At 41.3% G+C, this 20,287-nt stretch overlaps 1 protein-coding gene across 2 annotated transcripts in view; it reads left to right on the top strand.

Annotated features, from left to right (window-relative positions):
• The window catches only part of PI4K2B (phosphatidylinositol 4-kinase type 2 beta), a 40,877-nt gene that overhangs the window by 9,496 nt on the left and 11,094 nt on the right, over positions 1-20,287 (top strand). For both annotated transcript variants that reach the window (XM_006260430.4, XM_059721614.1), the window contains 4 exons: positions 13,786-13,986; positions 16,728-16,859; positions 18,011-18,164; positions 19,771-19,838. In XM_006260430.4, the coding sequence (XP_006260492.3) occupies positions 13,786-13,986; positions 16,728-16,859; positions 18,011-18,164; positions 19,771-19,838 (555 nt within the window). The remainder of the gene's footprint in view (positions 1-13,785; positions 13,987-16,727; positions 16,860-18,010; positions 18,165-19,770; positions 19,839-20,287) is intronic.

The following is a 20,287-nucleotide window of genomic DNA, read 5'->3' on the forward strand; positions in this document are numbered from 1 at the left end:
TAGTGTCCAGGAAGTGTATCCCAGGAGACAGCTCGGGTGTGTCAACAGGAGCTTCCTAGAATGGTGGGACAGCAACAAGGCTGGGCCCAGATCCTTGTAAAGGCAGTAGCAAAACTGTTACTTCTTTCCTGTAACTAGTTCTTTGTGTAAGTTCCTGCAAATCAGGCGTAGCCAACCTGGTACATTGGTGCCAGAAGTGGCACATGTAGCCTCTGTGGCCTGCTCAGATCAGGGAGGGGACTGGCAGCACAGTAGTAGATAAGACTGGGGGGGGCAGAAAACAAAGCAGCAGATAGGGCAGGGAGTACTGGAAAGAAAGAAGAGCAGGCAGGAAGCACAGGGCTTGGAGCAGAAAATAGAGCAGAAGATCAGGTAGGGGTAGGTTTGGAGTATCCTTTCCCATCTTAAGAAATGCACTGTGATTTTGGAGGATTGTTTGTGATGGGGGGGGGAAGGTGTGCAGAGTATGTTACTTTAAATGATGTGACTTGGCCTACTCAACTTTGTGATAAAGAAGTCATTCATTCTCAATGTCTTTTCAAAGAAGTTCCTTTTCTAGTTCTGGTATTCTGAGTTTGGTGGGCAAGGCAAAGAGCAGTAACAACCACTACCAAAAAATTTTGAACCAAGATCAAAAGCCCTTGAATCCGTCTTAAGCAAGCTCAGAAATGCAAAGAATTTTGGGAGGTTCCAGAGCATTTAATGGGCTTCCTACGACCACTAGGTTCTCAGCCAGAGCTAGCTTTAGGAATTTGTTAATCCCAAAGATCCCTGATAGCATTGCATTGCCAAATATTTTACAGTGTGGCTACAGGATTAGGCTTTCAGCATACCTTCCAATGTTGCTACATCCCAAGAAATATAGTTTGTATGAGTTCATGTGGGGATTGGCATTAAAAAGCCGTTTAATTAATAACTGCTATATTACACAATGTTAAAATTGTTGCAGAGTTCTTTGAGCTATGTGCTTTCAGTGAGATTTATTTTTGTATTGTTGAATGTGGCAGATCAATTGAGCATGAAGCTATGTTGACTGATCTATCCTAAATCCAGATTTACCAGCATTTCAGATTAGTGAGAATATAATTCATATATTGTAGAGTCGGAAGAGACCACAAAGGATCATTGTGTCCGACCCCCTGCCCCGGCAGGAAAGAGGACCGAGATCAGATGACCCCAGCCAGGTGACTATCTAGCCTCCTCTCAAAGACCTCCAAGTTAGATGATAGTACCACCTCTCTTGGAAGCCCATTCCAGATTCTGGCCACCCTTACTGTAAAAAATTTCTTCCTAATGTCTAACCTGAATCTACTCTCCACTAGTGTGCACCCATTATTCCTAGTTACTCCTAGGGATGCTCTGGTAAATAGCGCATCTCCAATTCCCTGTTGTCCTCCCTTGATAAACTTATAGGCGGATACAAGGTCTCCCCTCAGATGTCTCTTGTGAAGGCTGAAGAATACACATCCCTCAACCTCCTCTTGTAGGGTCTTTCATGGAGTCCGCTAATCATGTGGGTGGCCCTCCTCTGAACCCTCTCCAGATTCTCTGTGTCCCTCTTGAAGTGCGGCACCCAAAACTGGACACAGTACTCCAACTGTGGCCTGACGAATGCCGCATAGAGGGGGAGGATCACCTCCTTCAATCTGTTGGTCATGTACCTGCTAATGCATGACAAGGTGAGATTGGCCTTGTTGATGGCCTTGTTACACTGCTGGCTCATGTTCATCTTGGAGTCAGCTATGACTCCAAGATCCCTCAGCTGCTGAGGAGGTCATCCCCCAACCTATAGGTGTGCTGGGGATCCCTCTGCCCTAGGTGGAGTACCTTACATTTATCTTTGTTGAATTGCATCCTATTTTGTTCTGCCCATTGATCCAACCTGTCTAGATCAGCCGGTATCTGCTCCCTGCCCTCCGGTGTACTAACTTTGCCCCATAACTTGGTATCATCTGTGAACTTGGAGAGGGTGCTCTCCACACCCTCATCCAAATCGTTGATGAAGATATTTAATAACACCGGTCCAAGGATTGAACCCTGCGGGACCCCACTCCCCATCTCCTTCCAGGCTGAGAATGACCCATCCATTACCACCCTCTGGGTGCGGTCCCTAAGCCAGTTGGCCACCCATCTGACTGTAAGCATCAACTCCACAGCCTGCTAGTTTTCCTATGAGAATAGGATGCGAAACTATGCCAAAGGCCTTCTCCTGATTTGTCCTGCAGGGGCCCTGTGTTACTCTGCACCTTCCTTTTGCTCGCTATGTATCTATAGAAGGACTTTTTATTGTCTTTAATTGTTGTAGCCAGTCCTGCCTTGGCCTGCCTAACTGATTCCCTGCAATAGCACGTCAGGGAGGTGTAGTCCTTCTTGGTAGCTGCCTCCTGCTTCCACTGCCTATAAATCTCTTCCTTTGCCCCCAGTCTTTTCTGGAGTTCTCTGTTCAGCCAGGGGGGCTTTTTTATCCCCTTACCCCCTTTCTTGCATAAAGGGATAGATTCCTTTTGTGCCTCAAGGATCACTCCCTTGAGAAACCTGCAACCCTCTTGGACCCCCATTTGCTCGATGCTCTTGAATTCTGCCACCTCATTAACTAGCTCTCTAAGTTTACTGAAGTTGGCCCTTCTGAAGTCTAACATTTTAGCCTCATTGGATATTTTTCCCACCTTTTGCTGGATAGTGAACTCTACCAAGTGATGGTCATTATCTCCCAAGTTACTGTGTACTCGCAGGTTCCCCACGAGATCATCATGCATGTCGACTCGTGGGTCAGCTGTTGATTTTCATTGGTACATAGCTGGGGAAGGCTGAAACAGGATAACTATTAATTTTGTTGCGAGAAGATCAGCTTGAAGGTTCTTGTTTTTCATCATTATTTTCTCAGTTTGGAAGTTTCATAGATTTCATAGACATTAGGACTGGAAGGGACCTCGGAAGATCATCAAGTCCAGCCCCCTGCCCAAAGGGCAGGAAGTCAGCTGGGGTCATAGGATCCCAGCAAGATAAGCATCCAATTTACTCTGTAAGGTGCTTGAACCACCTCCGATGGCAGGCTATTCCAGACCTTGGGGGCTTGGACAGTAAAGAAGTTCTTCCTTATGTCCAGCCTGAAACGGTCTTGCAGTAGTTTATAACCATTCGACCTCATCATCCCTTGGGGTGCTCTGTTGAACAATCGTTCTCCCAGATACTAGTGGTCACCCCTGATAAACTTATGGGTGGCCATCGGATCACCCCTGAGCCTGCGCTTTTCCAGGCTAAAAAGCCCCATAACTCTCAGCCTGTTAGCTGTAAGGTCTGTTTACCTGACCTGTGATCATGCGCGTGGCTCTTCTCTGGACTCTCTCAAGCTTCTCTACTTCCTTTCTGAATTGTGGAGCCCAAAACTGGACAGAGCCTTGGGGGACCCCACTGGTCACAGGGCACCATGACGACTGACTTCCATCAACCACCACCCTCTGGGTCTGACCACGGAGCCAATTTCCCATCCAGCGGATCGTGGTGGACCCAAGGCCACAATTGGCCAGTTTCGCCAAGAGGTTATCATGGGATACCAAATTGAAGGCTTTTCTGAAGTCAAGATATATGCCATCAATCGCTTCTCCCTTGTCCAGGTGATAGGTCACTTGGTCATAAAAGGAAATGAGATGGGTGTGTTGCGGGTAGGTCTTGCTTGACCAATGCTGGCTATCCCTCAGGATGTTGGCATCGGCCAGTCCATTAAGGATGGCCTCCTTAATAAACTTTTCTAAGATCTTCCCCAAGATAGAAGTCAGCCTGATGGGCCTGTAGCTTGCTGGATCCACTTTCCTCCCTTTCTTGAAGATGGGTACCACATTGGCCTTCTTCCAGTCTTTGGGCACTACACCAGAGCGCCAGGAGTTCTCAAAGATCTGTACTAGAGGCTGGGTTATGATGCTCGCCATCTCCTTGAGTACCCTGGGGTGTAGATTGTCAGGGCCAGCTGACTTGAAGGTATCCAGCCTCTCAAGGTGTTCCTTCACGAGGTCAGCGTTGATGGAGGGCAAGGGATCTCCCTTACCCGGACTGCCCTGTCCTTGTAGTGGGCATGGGCACCCCATGGGACTGATGAAAGACCAGCGCAAAGTATCCATTTAATAGATTGGCTTTTTCCTGGGCATCAATTGTTAGTTGTCCCATCTGGTTCAGCAGGGGTCCAATGTTATCCTTGCTTTTCCTCCGGCTCCCCACATATCTGAAAAAGGACTTTTTATTGTCCTTGATGCTCGAAGCTAGCTGGAGTTAAGTTGAAGCCTTGGCTTTCCTGGTTTGCTCCCTGCAGGACCAGACCAGTGCAGAATATTCCTCGTTGGAGGTGAATCCTATCCTTCATCCTTTGTAGGCCTTTGTTTTTAGCCTCAGGAGGTCTGCTAGATCCCTGGAGAGCCAGGGGGGCTGCTGTGCCCTCTTGCTGCCTTTCCTCCAAGATGGAATCAAATTAGCTTGTGCACTGAGGATCGCTCCCTTGAGGAGCAGCCAGTCTTCCTGGACTCCCTTCCCCCTGGGGTCGTGGTCCCTTAGGGCTTCACTGACAAGCCTCCTGAGCTTGTCAAAGTCTGCTTTCCCGAAATCAAGGACTTCAGTGTTGCTGACTGACTTGCCAGCTTTACAGCGGATGGTGAAGGTAATCAGCTCATGGTCGCTGTCACCCAGCTTTCCATCCATCACTAGTTCACCGATTAGGTCATCCCCAGTACCAGGTTGAGCAGCGCTTTACCTCTCGTTGGCCCGTAGACTTCTTGAGTCAGGTAGAGGTCATCCACGCACGGTAGGAAGCTTTGCTACTGCTTGGATTTTGCTGAGTGATCCTCCCACGAGATGTCTGGGTAGTTGAAGTCCCCCATGACAGCCATGGTCCTGGAGCATGTGGCCTCAGCCAGTTCCTGGGCGAATTCCTGGTCAAGCTCTTGACTTTGGGTGGGAGGTCTGTCTGTAATAGACTCCCACCGTTGTGCCATGTTCCCCACAGATTTTAACCCAGAAAGTCTCCAGTCGTCCACCCTGGTCGCCAACATCAGCTTTCAGGGACGCATAGCTTTCCTTAACATAGAGAGCTACACCCCTGCCCCTTTTATCTACTCGATCTCTCCTGTACAAGGTATAGCCAGCTATACCCTTGGTCCAGTCATAGGTCGAGTCCCACCAGGTCTCCATTATCCCTATCATATTGTAATTATTTGCATTAAGCAGGACACGAGTTCCTCCTGCTTATTCCCCAAGCTCCTGGCATTTGTGTACAGGCAGGCAGGGGCTCTTGCCTTGCCCACAGATTGTTCCAGGGCTGGGGCAGGGGTTGGCTCCCTTAAGTACCTTGGCCTGCTGGCTTTGCAAGGGTTGCTCAGCAGGCCAGCAGTGGCAGTAGTCCCCCCTGTTTGTTTTTGAATGTCTTTCTCACACTTTTTTCCTCGAGATGATGTACGTTGGAACTTAAGCCAGATAATTAGCATTTCTTTCAGGGTTACTTCACACCCCCCTGTTTGTTTTTGAATGTCTTTCTCACACTTTTTTCCTTGAGATGATGTACGTTGGAACTTAAGCCAAGGTAATTAGCATTTTTTTCAGGGTTACTTCACACTTCCACGAAACTGAAAATATAGGTATAGTTGGAAGACAGGACTTTTGCGCATGGTGGGATGAAGTGCTCTAGCCACAAAGGGGCCTAACTTTACTCACCAAAGTTTTTATAAAAAAAAAAAAAAAAAAAAGGTGACTTTTTCCTTAAAGAAATGGGATTTACTCTGAAGGAAAAAACAAGCTTGTGGCTCTGAAAAGTTTCCACGTTTTCTATTTATATAATACAAAGCTCAAGCATGCCTGCATTTGTAATTGATGCCCCCTGTTGCTACAGAAAGGCAAATAAGAATGGACTTGGTAGTAGTAAATATCTTTTGTTTCTTTTGGTTACATGAATCTTAGATGTTGTATTTAAGTATACTAGGAATGGCATTTTCTGATGGAAATAGATTTTTTGTTTTCAAGCTTTGAGGATAGTTGCTTTATCTGCTCCCTATTGGAAAGACCCAGTAAAAATCTATTCTGTAGATGAATTTTTTTTACCTTGGGTACCTAGAAATGCTGCTGTTTGGCTTGATGTGGAGATAAAGGCGGGAGTGGTGGTTAACCTTGGTGCTATTTCTTTCATAGATTCATAGATGTTAGGGTCGGAAGGGACCTCAATAGATCGAGTCTGACCCCTTCTTCTGTAGACAATCTGCTTTATTATGATTATTTTCATGTCAGTATTTATAGTTAGTTTGAATTTAACTGTTTTTTTAATCCACATGGTACAGAGAGAGATGATATACCCTGTTTTGCTGTTTAGAATAGCCACTGTACAACAAGTTTTTTATAAATTTACTATTTTTTACGCGGTTCCTGTGTATGAATTGTATATATAAAATTTGAGGCAAAATGAAAGAACAAACTGTATTGTACATTGAGGATATTATTTCTGCCAGGCACCTTGGTTTTTAAATTCATGATTCCAGTAGTGATTTTTTTTTTTAATTGATAGGCTGGAAGCATTAATTTTACATTTATTTTAATCTACTTTTATTTATACTTTTCCCCTTTTTTTTGCAACATGGTTATGGGAAGACTTCTACTTTCTATTTCATAGTTACAGGTCAGGATATTTTATTTTACTCTTACTCAGTATCTAAGGTTAGAGTTCATTTTCCTTTTCTCTACACCCTCCCTCCCCCCAGCTGCTTTCAAATCCAGTTTCAAACAAGCAATGGGGTGTTACACCACCCCACATCAATCTGGTTCAGTGAGTTGCTTTCTCCTTTCCTGTGGGTAGGGTGAATAAATAAATCCTCTTCTTGTGTTGGGAAAGAAGCAATCGGGTAAGTGTTCAGTTTCTTGTTCTGTGCTTTCCAAGCGTTTTAGCTTGTTGGAGTTGCATCATAGTCTTGCTAATGTGTTGCCAGGCAAGTCGTCTTCCTTTTACTGTTGGTAAGCTGAAAATATCTGTTTTACTTTCTTTGTGTTTCCGGAAGTGAAACTGTAAGGCACTGTGTTAAAACTGCCATCATGCTTTTTTCAGTGGATCACGTCTGTGCTAAAATATTTAATGGGTAGGTAATGGTAGCGATATACAAGCCAAATCTGATTGTTTTTCAGCAATTCTCCCCCAGTTCTACAATCTCTAACGTAACTTACTGTTGTGAATGAGAAAGGTACTTGGATTGCTGTTTAAAATATTTTTACTAAACTCCTATGCATTGGGCATTGTATTATACAGAACAGATGATGATACCCTGATTCTGAATATTCAGTTTTCTGGAGTTTTAGAAGAGTTAGGAGCCCATAATCGTTAGGTAATTTGTCTAGTCAGTAGAACCAATATGGAGAGTGACATGGTTAGCAGACTCCAAACATTAAGCTGCAGGTCTAACCTGAAGAATTCTGTAAAACTGAGCAACACTGGTGCTTCGCTCAAACTTTGGCAGACAAGGTTTTTTGGGGAGATGTGATGCCTTTTATTAAACCAACTAAATAGTTGGAAAAAATGTTCTTTGCAAGCTTTCGGGCACAAACAGAGAGAAATGTGAATGAGGCTAAAGTTGTTGTTGTGGCATGTCAGGCCATTGACATGTAGGCTGATAAAATGCATGCTATTCACAGGGTACATTAATACCATTTTGACTACAATGTAATCTTAGTTACATAGTTCACTACCCGTCATCAGTGCAACTTCATTGCACACTTAAGTTAAAGCCTGATTTCTCAGAATAGTACAAAAAAGCGAAGAACTTTTGAACTCAGCTGGTATGAAGCAGCGGGTAAGAAAGCAAATCCTTTGTATTGCATAGTCCAAGAAGCCCCTGTTAATAGATGGAAAGAGAATGATCCAATGGTTCTCAATCGTGTTAGACTCCAGGCCCCTTCTAGAAGCTGGCATTTTCTTTTTTGCTCATTTCTTGACTGCGGATAATTATAATAAAATAGTCCTGTTGTAGAGAACTTGGACCATAGAAGGTCAGAATGTTTTTGACACTGGACTGCTGTTTGGCATCTCAGGGCTTATCTTGTGAATCACGGGTAGGTGTTCGCACCCCAAACAGTATTCATGTTTTGTGACACTTCACAGCACCCTTATAGGGATCTCAGAGCACACTAATTGAGAATTGCTGTGATAATCCTTGAACCAGCTCTTTCCCTAGAGTTTAACAGTAACTTTCCAAAGATCAGTAAAGAAGTGGCTTAAGCTGATTTGTAGGACAATAGGGGACAAAGATATTTCTTGAGTAATCTAAATTTAGATATCCACTTTGTGCTATCCAGAGGAAGGAAACTATAATACTTAGTTGGTTTAATAAAAGATATCACATTTACCCAAAGAACCTTGTCTATCTATGTCCTTAGACAACATGGCTACAGCCAAAACGCCCCTGATAGTGTTTATGTGGTATTCTTGTACCTGCCCTTCTCCCCCCACCACCCTTCTGTTCTGTGCTGCTTTTCAGTTTTCTACTGGCCTGTTTCTGTTTGGGTCGTCTGGATGGTCTTATTTGTCCCTTTAAAAAAAAAAAATGGCAAAGAATGCATTTGGTAGACTGTGTTCAGCTGTTTTCCTTGTATGGGTAGAACTTCCAAATGTAGCACCACTGTCTGGGGATATGAGAAGGACATTTGGTTTCTAGATCATCAAAAAATGTTCTGAGCTGTTGCTGCTAGATTGATAATGTTAGTTGACCTGTTTGTATTCTCTTTAAGTCTAGTATTTTTTAGGTTTTTGTTTTTTCTTACTGTAAAGCTAGTAATTCCAATTTTCAAAACAAATCAGTGCAATATACATTTTGTTGCAATAGTATTATATTTATGCAGTACTTACAACCTAAGAATTTTGGCATTATACATTCACAATTAAAAGCACGAGTGGAATAAGAGCAATTCAAATAAGTAGTGGTCCTCTAGTCCTACTAATCAACTAGTGCTGCCTTTTTGTTTCTGCTCAAGTGTTTTAACAAACTATTTTGGCTTTGTCCATGCTAAAAGTTCAGTTGGTTACAAAAACACATTTGACAGTCAGGCGATTCAAAGTGATATCTGAGTTTGCATCATAACCGTTGCTGACTTGCCAAAATCTGTATTTATCAGGTTTCAGTTACTCTGGGGAGACTGAGGCTATTGCATGTACTACCACAGTAGGGGGGCAACTTTTTTGGCAGGCATGTCACAATTAGCTCCATGTCCTCCCTTTTGATCCTCCTTTTTCTGCCTGATCAGCTGCCATGCTTTCTGTTTCCTGCCCTGTGCTCCCTGCCCAATCTGCTGCTCTGTTTTCTGCTCCCAATGCTATCTGCCACGGCTGCTTGCTCCCTCCCTGGTCTGCTGCTTGGCATACACAGAGGCTACCTGTGCCACAGGGTATATGCACATGCCCAAATCTGTTGGCCAGTCCTGTACTACTTCAGCAGAGTGGATACATGTAGCAACAGGCATACAGCAAGTGGTGGTAGCTGCTTGTAAGGCAGGTACACACTGGTTAATCCTCTGCAGTACTTTAAAAAAAAAAAAAAAAAAAGAGTGGTTAGATTAACATTAACAGATCAGTGTTGCATGTAGGCATCCAGTTCATCCTACAGAGAAGTAACCTGAAACTTCCAGGAAAAAGAATGTCAGAGTAAAACCTCTGCAAGATGAAATGCTGTGTACTGTTTACAGTATATTAATCTGGTGGCATATTGAATTAAACATTAATTGTTTATAAATTTAGTTAAAAACTCTGTTGGACAGACTGGTTTTGGCGTTGTAATTTTACTTTTCTTTCTGACCTTTGACACATTGTACATTTTCACATCCAAACTTACTGCTACCCACTGTAAGGATTTTTTTTTTTTTTTTTACAGTACACAGGAGAGCAGTAGCATAGAGATACCATTTGAAAAGTTACTGCTACATGGATAAATAGTAAAATCTGATTGAAACTTGAACTGAATTAGGGCTAGTCAATATAGTTTGGTTTTTTTATGTATATCTGCTAGGACTTTTCACAAACACATTTTTTAAAATTCAGTGCAGGAGTTGATCTACTGTAGGCAATATTCCCATGGGAAACTGCTATATGTACATACTGGCAGGCTGAGTGTCACTGCTGCTTCTGTTTCAGAAGTACACCACAGTGTAGCTGATTTCACAGGTTTCTGTTGCCTTTTGACATGGCCTATGGTAATATACAAAATAATCCATCATTATCCTACTCTGCCTGGATTTGCTTATGCAGGTTATAATTAGTGTTTGTTTTGTGATGTTACTTAGAGCAGGACATGTCCAGTCCTGTAATCAAGCAGTTGCCCTTATTTTTCTAAGTAGTGCAAATCTACATTTTATGATGTAATTTCTAAAGAAAATTATAGGGTATGAAGAAATTTAAGCTAGTTTTGCAACTGGTGTTTTACTGGAATTTCTAAGCAGCCTAGATGTAAGTGGCAGCTTAAAATACAATTGGCTGTGTTTCTGATTGTCAAATGTATCCATTTTTTGTAGCTAACAGTCCTATGAAAGAGATACATTTGTTAATGACTTCAGGACAAGGCTATATATAGCTTCTTTTTTTTTAATTTACAGGGATGCGTGTGAATCACTTAGCCTGCTGACTTTGTCTCAGGAGGCTCTGCTCCATGAGGACCTCCTCAGCCAGTCCTCCAAAGCAAAGTTCAGTCTTTATACAAACAAACCCATCTTAAACCCTTATAATATATATATCTATACCTATAAGTCAATCCCCCCTCCCCGCCAAAAAAAACAGACCTTTAAATATCATTTCTAAGCCAACACCCTCCTCCTTTCTCATTCCAGTGCTCAATTCTGTTGAATAATGTGCATGATTACTGGACAGAAATGGCGTACAGAGTCAGGCAGGCATCCAGAACGTAGAGGTCAGAATACTTCTTGGGCGAAGGGGTGACATCGTTGCATTAATGAACTGAAGCTCCACAGCACAGAGAGGAGCAGCTTTCAGAACTGAGCTCCACCTCCAAACTGTTAGCAGAGTACAGTGCATGGAACAGGAACCCAATAGTATCTGAGAGAGAGTACATCATCCCAGCAAGACTTAAGCACAGTGACAGAGGTATACTACAATATGTGAGAGGGATGCTGTACCATAGGGGAAAGAGGTCCCATCTATCAATGGATACACACAGTCTAAGACACTGGGGTCACATACTATACTATTCTATAACATGAGATTGTCATCAGCAGTTTCTCGGAGTCAGGCTTGATGGGTCCTCAGGTGACTGAGGAGCCTGATTCTGGATATATACATTCTTTGGCAATGGGGGCATGTTGTTGGTGGGGAAGTGGGATTTGCAGCCCTGGGTTGGCCTCCTTCTGCTTCCTCCATCGCCGCCGTTCCGCCTTGGTATAGAGTTGTTGGGCCTCAAAGTGGTGTGCGCCTTGGTGGACCAGGTGGCACCACACCATATGGTCAGCAGCTTGCTCCTCCCAGCCATTGGTGTCAATGCTTCTGTCCTTGAGGGAGACCTTGAGTGTGTCTTTGTACCATTTCCTTTGACTGCCCTTTGAGCATTGGCCAATGGAGAGCTGGGAAAAGAGAATCTGGTGAGGGAGGCAATTTTTGAAAATCCAGTCACAGTGGCCTGTCCATCAGAGTTGATTTCTCAAGAGCAAGGCTTCAATTCTGGTGGATGCAGCTTCATGGAGGATGCTCGCAGTGGTCCAGCAGTCCTCCCACTTGATCCCCAGGATTTGACACAAGCACCACTGGTGAAAGCTCTTGAGAGTCTTGATGTGGAGTTGGTAGATGGTCCAGGTTTCACTGCAGTAGAAGAGTGTGGCCAGCACAACAGCTTTGTAAATCAGGACATTTGTTGATTTCTGAAGGTCTCTATTTTCAAAGACACATTGTCACAGTTTGAAGAAGGTGGCATTAGCACATCTGACCTGGTGCTGGAGGAGGCTGAGGGGGGACCTGGTGGCTGCCTACAAACTCACCAGGGGAGATCAACAGCAAATAGGCGGAGCCCTTTTCTCCCCAGCACCACCTGGGGTGACAAGGAACAATGGTAATAAGCTGATGGAGAATAGGTTTAGGTTAGGGATCAGAAGGCACTATTTTACAGTTAGGGTGGCCAAAATCTGGAACCAACTTCCCAGGGAAGTGGTCCTTGCCCCTACCTTGGGCAAATTCAAGAGGAGGTTGGATAATCACCTGTCTGGGGTCTTGTGAACCCAGCATTCATTCCTGCCTGTGGCAGGGGTCAGGCTAGATGATCTGTTCAGGTCCCTCCTGACCCTAGCTACTATGAAACAAACCAAATACTTCTATCCTCTTTCCCACCTCCCCCTACTTTGAGGGAGTATTTGAGGGAGTCTGGTTGGTAGATAGTTTAAAGGAATAATTCAAAGTTTTTACAGGTAAATGGAAACTTGAACTATTTTGTTTGCAAGTTTAACGTATCCTATTGTAGTGTTCCACCTTTTTTTCCCCAGAGCCTGTAAATTTCCTCTCCTAGTGTCTTCTAGAGATCCAATAGACATTTTTAGTATCTAGTAGGCCCTTTTGTTTTGAAAATAAGTAGTGTTGTATAAATCACAAATACATCTGTAAATCACCAGCTGATTTGTCTGGTAAGAGTCTCAGTGAAAATCTATTTTGAATTAAAAGATCAGGCCCAGCAATGCTAAGGGAAGATGCATTTGTCCCTTGGGAAGCTTATCCATTTTTGATTAAGAACAGCTCTGCTACATGGGGGAGGTGGGTGCTAGAGTTGAACGCCTACTTTAAGTTTACCAAAAGATGGTCAGAAAGCTGTTAGTTGAAACATGCTCTGAGGAAATATTGGCATTAGGCACATTCATATAAGTTAGTATCTATGTTCATTTCAGTTTTGTTTTGTTTTTTTAGTGCTCGATGTTGCTTTATGTAGCGGAGTTAAAAATTGTCCCTAATGAATATGCTTACAGATTTCCTGAAATTTAGAAATAATCTGTCAGACTACTTTTACATTTACTGTTAAAAGATAACAAACAATCTTACAGTTTATATAATAGGTACATCATTCTAAGCTTTTTGTGTCTTCAAAATGAATGAACTGGCAGTTGGAGGCACTGCCAAATTTTCAGCAACTGAATCTGAAGCATCTGTACAAGAGATGTACATCAGCTTATTAGAGATGTAACCAAATTTTAAAAAAAACTCACTGATCTTAATGTGAAGTTTACTGTAGCCAAAAACAATATCCAACATGTCTATAAAAGACTAATATACTATGCAGTTGGGTCAATAAAATATTACCTAAAAAAATCCCCACATCTGTTAGGTAGGTATTTAGCACATTTTGCCCTTTTTCTTGGTATAGTTGCATATATGTTTTTAACAGATTAATGGGGAGATGATAGTGTGTATAAAAAAAAAAAAATCTGACTAGAACTGAGAGGAAAGATGCGTGGGTTTTTTAACAGCTGTGTGTGACAGCTGATAATACTCTTAACTTCATTTAGATTATAAAACAACAGTCCCTTTTTAATGTAAATAAAATCCCAAACTTCTATGATCAAGAGTTTTACTTTCAATCCATGGCATTTCTAAACAAGCCATTTGTTTCTGTAATTTATGAATGAAGATGAGAAATGTAATTGTTTAGGCAAAAATAAATAGCTGTAAAGCAGACTACATTTACTGATAGCAAACTACTTTAAATTTGAAACTGAATTTTCCGTGTCAACTTGAAAAATTCTTGCACTTGGTATTATTCTCTGCATATGACTTAAATTTTGCATTTTTTTCCATAGAAAACTATTGGAGTATTCAAACCAAAATCTGAAGAGCCTTATGGTCATTTGAATCCAAAATGGACCAAATACTTCCACAAGATTTGTTGTCCTTGCTGCTTTGGCAGAGGCTGCCTTGTTCCTAATCAGGGATACCTTTCAGAAGCTGGTGCCTCTCTTGTGGATAACAAGTTGGGACTAGGAGTTGTACCAAAAACTAAGGTAAAATTTATACTACCTAACATGCTAGCACTTAGAGGACGTGTCTACACATGCTGCTACATCACCATAGCAATGTGAGCAGTGTAGCATCTGTGGGCAAAAACCATGATGCTGCAGCTATGTCACCATAGTGAGTGATGTGCTCCCTCAGTATAGTGTGTCACTGTGGTGATGTTACTGTGCTGTGTGCACGGTTATTTTTAGCCACTACAACAGTGCCATAGGAACATGTGTAGATGTACCCAGAGATGCAAAATACATGCAGTCTAGAATTAAACTGATTGTATTTGTTCTATCCCAAATGGGGAAAAAATGAATCGGTGTTGGGATAAGAATAGTGAATGTGGATTATTTGAGCCATTGTAACAGGGTTAAATAATAGCAACTTGGGAGATGGAGGATGCTGGGGGCACAGTGGCACTAACTCATGTTCCCCTCCGGAAACTCTCTCTGCATTCCTTTGCTTTCAGCAAACAACTGCAATCTAGTGCACATCTCACCCCCTCTAGTCGTACTTAAGAGATGGTTACCTACTATTGGTAAAAGTACTCCAAAGTTTCAGTGGTGATATTGGTATAAGGTCCATGTACTTCTTATGTCTCAGTATGAGTGATCAGTATGATTTCTGAGAGATTTCACCTACCTGAATTGCCTTTTTCAGCTGCAGATAAGTGGTACTAAAAAAACTGTTAAAAGCATTAAGATTATGAAATCAAGCACTGACAAGTTAGGAAATGTCAAAACTGATGTTGTCCATGAACCATTACTTAATACATGCCATACAGATCCTGCATTGATTACAAAATTAATATTTACTTCATGCATTTTTAAAAGGTCCTCACAATAGTGTTAGTACTTGAAAACACTAGCATTCATTGTTGGTGAAGTCTCACCTGGGGCACTCACCTGAAGTCTCACCTGGGTCCAATTCTGGCCACCACATTTAAAAAATACATAGATAAGAATAGAACAATAAAAATAAGACATCTAGAAAATTGGAAAGGATAAAAAAATTTAAATGTTCTCCTTCGTGGCAATTCAGCATTCCTACCCTATGAATTTTAATCAGTGCCTACAAAATGAAAAGCACACAAGTAGTGGCTGATGCTTAACAGCTTGGTTTAGGACTGTGTGCAGATGCTCATTTCTTCTAACAGAAAAATAGCCCAGGAGTTGGGCTGAATTTAACAGATTTTTCTTTTATCTACATGGTAGAGAAACACTTTACTCTGTATTTGCTGTTAAGAATAGTCACTGTACAACAGTTAGTAAACTGACTGTTTTACATGGTTCCTTTGTATGAAGTGTATATATATTTTAAAATGCCATGTGTAAATGAAATAGCAAACTAAAGTGTACATTGAAGGTATTATTGTATAAATAATCTGACCCCCTTGCTGGAGAGCTTCACAGACAAGCTCTCCAGGCAGGAGGCATTAGAAAGCTGCTTTGTAAGCCAGATCTGCTCATATGATAGTCCATTAATTGACAGCCAGTTCTTTCCTCTGCCTGGAAAGGGGGCATGGCAGGCTGTCAAGTGGAATTTGGCAGCTGCTGAAATACACCAGATGCTGCAGATACCCCTGGGAGGATTCCAGCCCCGTGAGACTGCCTCCAAGCAGCTGATTAGCAGGAGAGTGGCATTCTCCCATGGTGGCAATGCTCCCTGTTCTCCCTGGCAGGAAAATAGTCTTGTTCTTTGTACTCTGGGAGCCAAGCAGAGGGAGTGGCTTGGCACAAAGCCCCTGCCTGCTTCTCACATTGGCAACTCCTGTGTGAGAGAGCTGGGGCAGCTCTTCCCCTCCCCTCCAGCAGATGGGAGGTGGGGAGCAGCTGCTCACCACACCTCCAGATTGTGGTGACCTCATCTCAGGCAGTCATGGGAGCATTTCTTCTGGCTCCATTCCTCCTGGTCTTCAGAAGTTAAGGCAGGGGAAAGTGTGCAGACATTACTTCCCTGAAGAAACTCTCCCAGAAGCTATTTTAACCCTAATTGTTCCTGGGTTTTTCTCTGAGCTGCCATTTTTTGCTCTTGAACACTTTTGTTTTCTACTGGGAGAGTGGCAGTTCTCCTGGTAGAAACTGAACTTATGTATGTTGTCTAAGTGATGACTTTGGCATCATATAGGATTTCTGAAGCAGAGATGGTGATAATATCCAATTCTCCAGTTCAGCATTCAGCTTCTTTAGGCATAGTGTCATGTTTTTAGTGCCGTCCTGTCATTCACTGCAGTATGTCAGACTACTGGAGGTAAGAGTTCTGCAGCCAAACATTCTCATTCATGGCTTGATTAGTTCCTAGTTTGTTCCACAACCTATGCAGTAAATGAGACTCGGGGATCTATGGGAAGGAATAGTATTTATCATGAAATTTGAAGACTAATGAGCCAAAAGGACAATCAGGGCTGCTTTAGTAGTCTTAATTCTGGCATTGTCTAACTTCCAGATGCCTGACTTTGTCAACCCAACATAGATTCTTGTATGTAATAGTAATACAAAATTATTGCACACTGGCAAGCAGGGATCTATGTAAGAACAATTAATTTAGAACATTCTGTCCAGTGTGCATTTACATGTTCAGCCACAATATTGTATGTGTATTCACCCCATTCAGTGTGTGGGTTCGAGAAGCATTCTGTTGTCTTGACTTATCTATAGCAATTGGTAATGTACTTTATTATACATCTATAATTAAAATCAAAATAAAAGGCAGTCCCAAGCTTTTAACTTTGTATTTTAAGGTTGTCTGGCTTGTCAGTGAGACTTTTAACTACAATGCAATAGATCGTGCAAAATCAAGAGGCAAAAAATATGCTTTAGAAAAAGTGCCAAAAGTTGCTAAAAAATTTCATCGGATTGGATTACCTCCTAAGGTAAGCTCTTCTAAGATGATTTGTCAGAGTTTGTTGATTTTTTTTTTTTTTTTTACTGCCTGTGTCTGTGCACGCTGGATCAAAGCCAGGGCATTTGTAAGTAACTTCACTGCCTCAAGATTTCTTCAATCAGAAGACCAACAGCAAGTGAAAGGGTAGCTGTATACAAACTTTGGTCCAAGTGGCAAAATTTATCCCATTTGTTGATAATTTTTTTTAATAGCTCTATTACATCATTGTACATCTATATTTTTCTGTTAAGGAAGAACACTTACATTTCTCCCTTAAAAGCATTGTCTCTTTTTACATTTGTTCTTTGCTTATGCCCTTTTCCTTCCTATAAGTTACCTTTCTCTGCCTTGTCTGTCTTCTCTCAATATCTTTTTTTATACTGTGCTGTTCTTCCTGTGCCTCTTTCTTGTTGTACCCTCTTATATCTGCCCCAAGCCTTTCAATCTTTCTTTCAATCATTGTTTTCTTTATTTTGATTCCTTATTTTATGTCCCTCAGCGTGTTCCTTCTTTTACTGTCTCCTGCCTTTCTAAGCAAAATCCCATAAGAACAACATTCTTTTCTTGCATTCACCAAATCTTCCTGCAGTGTTCTTTTGTAAGTCAAGCAAAAGCACAGACTTATGACTCAGCTGCAACATGCAGGTGCCCAAGAACTTCTGTCCATAGGATAAATGTTTTGCAGTCTCCCCCTGGAAGAATCATATGAACCCACATATGGGTTTGTAAGTGCAGCCTTTTCTCAAACAAAGTAAAGTCTTTCATCCTTTCAAACTTTCTCTGTGCTTCTCCCCCACATATAGAGCCCTCCCAGGTGTGTGTTTTTTTTGGTTGGTTTTTTTTTTGTTTTTGTTTTTTTCTTCTCCAGACTCAATGGGCTCCTATACATGTGCAGGGAGGCTGTTCTGGTGTACTGTAACTACAGCGTGTCAGAGCAGACTCAGTTAATTGAATCTGCTGGAGCGTGGTAATTACTCTGAACTTTCTAGAAAAAAAACGTAGTTTTTATAGCTGTCTGCAGGAAGCAATGTGTTTAATTCTTGAGTTCAGAACTTATAAAGATCTCATCAGCTTTTTCAGTTCACTTTTAAACTTAATCTACTTGAGAATATTCTCTAAATCAGGTTTTTGAAATTTCAGGTTGGCTCCTTCCAACTGTTTGTTGAGGGATATAAGGAAGCTGAGTACTGGCTTAGGAAATTTGAAACTGATCCTTTACCTGAGAATACTAGGAAACAATTTCAGTCACAGTTTGAGAGATTGGTTACCTTGGATTACGTCATCAGAAATACAGGTACTTATCAGACTATCACTTACTTTATATCTATTTGCTTGAGACAGAAATAATAAATAGAGCTGATTGAATGTAACCTTCTTCTAAATATGTTTTGTTTGCTTTTCCAAAGACTGCAGGCTAGAATTTTTTTATGTGAGCATGTGAAGTATTTTAGCTTCAGCAGTCTTTAAAACTTATTAAGTATCACAGTAGCTACATAAGCAACTTATTTTTTTGTTTAATTTTTTCCTTTTTGGAAGAACTATTGAGAGGTAAGAGCAATATGTATTAAGTCAAACATAAGTTAAGAGATGAAGTGTGGGCTTTTGTTTTAATGAGTGCTGTTGTCTGGCTTCACTTCTGAAGTCATTAAGGGAAATCGGATGTCTGGCAGAACCCGTGCCTTCACGTTCTACTTCTCATGTTCTAAGGTCTGAAGGATACTGGATTTTGAAAGAGAAGCCATTGTTGTCAGATACTTCTATTGAGTGGAAGTATAAAGCAGCCTAAGTGTACTTCTTGCTAAAGAACTGGTGTTCAGTATTGTCAGGCACTGAAAGAGAGCTGGGAAATATGGCCTCCCATGACTCCTACTGTGCAACTGTGCTTCTGTGTAGCCCTGTACTTGAATATGTAGGAGGGTCAGTTTCCTTATTGAGTACAAAAGTCTATCAATGTAGATGTCCCCTCCTTTGCTGTTGGTCTTTTTCATACCCTCTTTCTGTAGTTTCCTTTTCCTTTCCTGTCTTCAGTGTCTATACAGATGAAGCACATTCAAAAGGGGAGAAGCAGACTGAGGGTAGAAAGTTTTAGGATAAGACTCTAGTGCTTGTGAGCCTCTACTATAGTCTGCTAACCTAGTCAGTAGCTAAACTCTAGTACCTTCAAACCTTACTGTTTATGGACTCATTAGAGGACTATGTTTAAAGTATGTTTTTTTAAAAAAAAAAAAAAAGCATCCACTTAATTATTATAGAACAACAAAAAGATTGTGTCTGGATACTCCTCCAAGTCTCTAGAAGACCTCTTTTGCCCAGCAACAGCCTTCTGTAGCAACACAGTTCCTTTTCTACCCAGCAGACCCTATGAAAGAAGAAGCAACAGTTTTTTTTTCAGAATTGAAGATGACTTCCTTATTTACCTATTTCACAGATATTTTGCACGAGTCATTTTCCCCTTTTTGGGTGGTTAGCCGAAGTTTTCAAATGGGATTCATTTTTGAATATCTATGGTTGATCCTGCCACCAGTACAACTGTTTTCCACTGACAGAGAACCCATACATGCAGTTGGTTCTGACTATATAGGTCAAAGTGATTTCTGCAGTCCTCCTTGATATTGTGCAGTATGCTCAGCTGGTTAGGGGGAATGCAAGCCAGGATTACACAGTTCAATTCAAAATGGGAAAAAGTTTCATAAAAACTTTTTAATCATCTTTCCAATCCCATTTTATGGTCTAATACCACAAATTCTACAGAATCTAAATGAGATTTCATGTTGGAAACATATTTAGGTGATATTTTTTGTTGGATCTCTTAGCAAATATTTTCAGTTTAATTGAAATTGTTATACACTATTTTGAAAAATTGTTTTACAAATATCACATATATACTCTCCCTTTTAAAGACAGGGGCAATGATAATTGGTTAGTTAGATATGAAAAAGAAGCTGATGGAATTGACCTATCGGATAAGGTAAGGAAAAACTATGTTTTTAAAAATTAATGTCAAGGCATAATTTTGAGCTTTTTTTACAGGCTGAAGTAATTAGTTGTATAGTATTCCTTATCTAGGAATCTGATTCTGATATTGCAGTAATTCAGAACAAATGTATAGGTATGCCTCTAGGATTGAATTCAATTTGATTGATCTGATTATAACAGTGGGGATTACCTTTATATTAATAAATAGGAAGGTTTTTCAGCACATGTTTTATAATAATAGTTGTCCACTTGTATAAAAACACAGTCCCTTAGGTCCATTATACTCTGTTCCTCTATTTTGGGGGTGCAGTTTTGCTTTTATATTTACATTAGGTCTTCTGGTTGTCTTGATGTGTCTATTTTGGTGACACATTTACGGGAAAGTGTAGGCAAACCTTAACTGCCTACGTTCTGGCTTGATTTTTGGGTACTTTCACATAA

Source organism: Alligator mississippiensis, chromosome 2 (genome assembly GCF_030867095.1).
Source record: "Alligator mississippiensis isolate rAllMis1 chromosome 2, rAllMis1, whole genome shotgun sequence".
Taxonomy (NCBI): domain Eukaryota; kingdom Metazoa; phylum Chordata; order Crocodylia; family Alligatoridae; genus Alligator; species Alligator mississippiensis.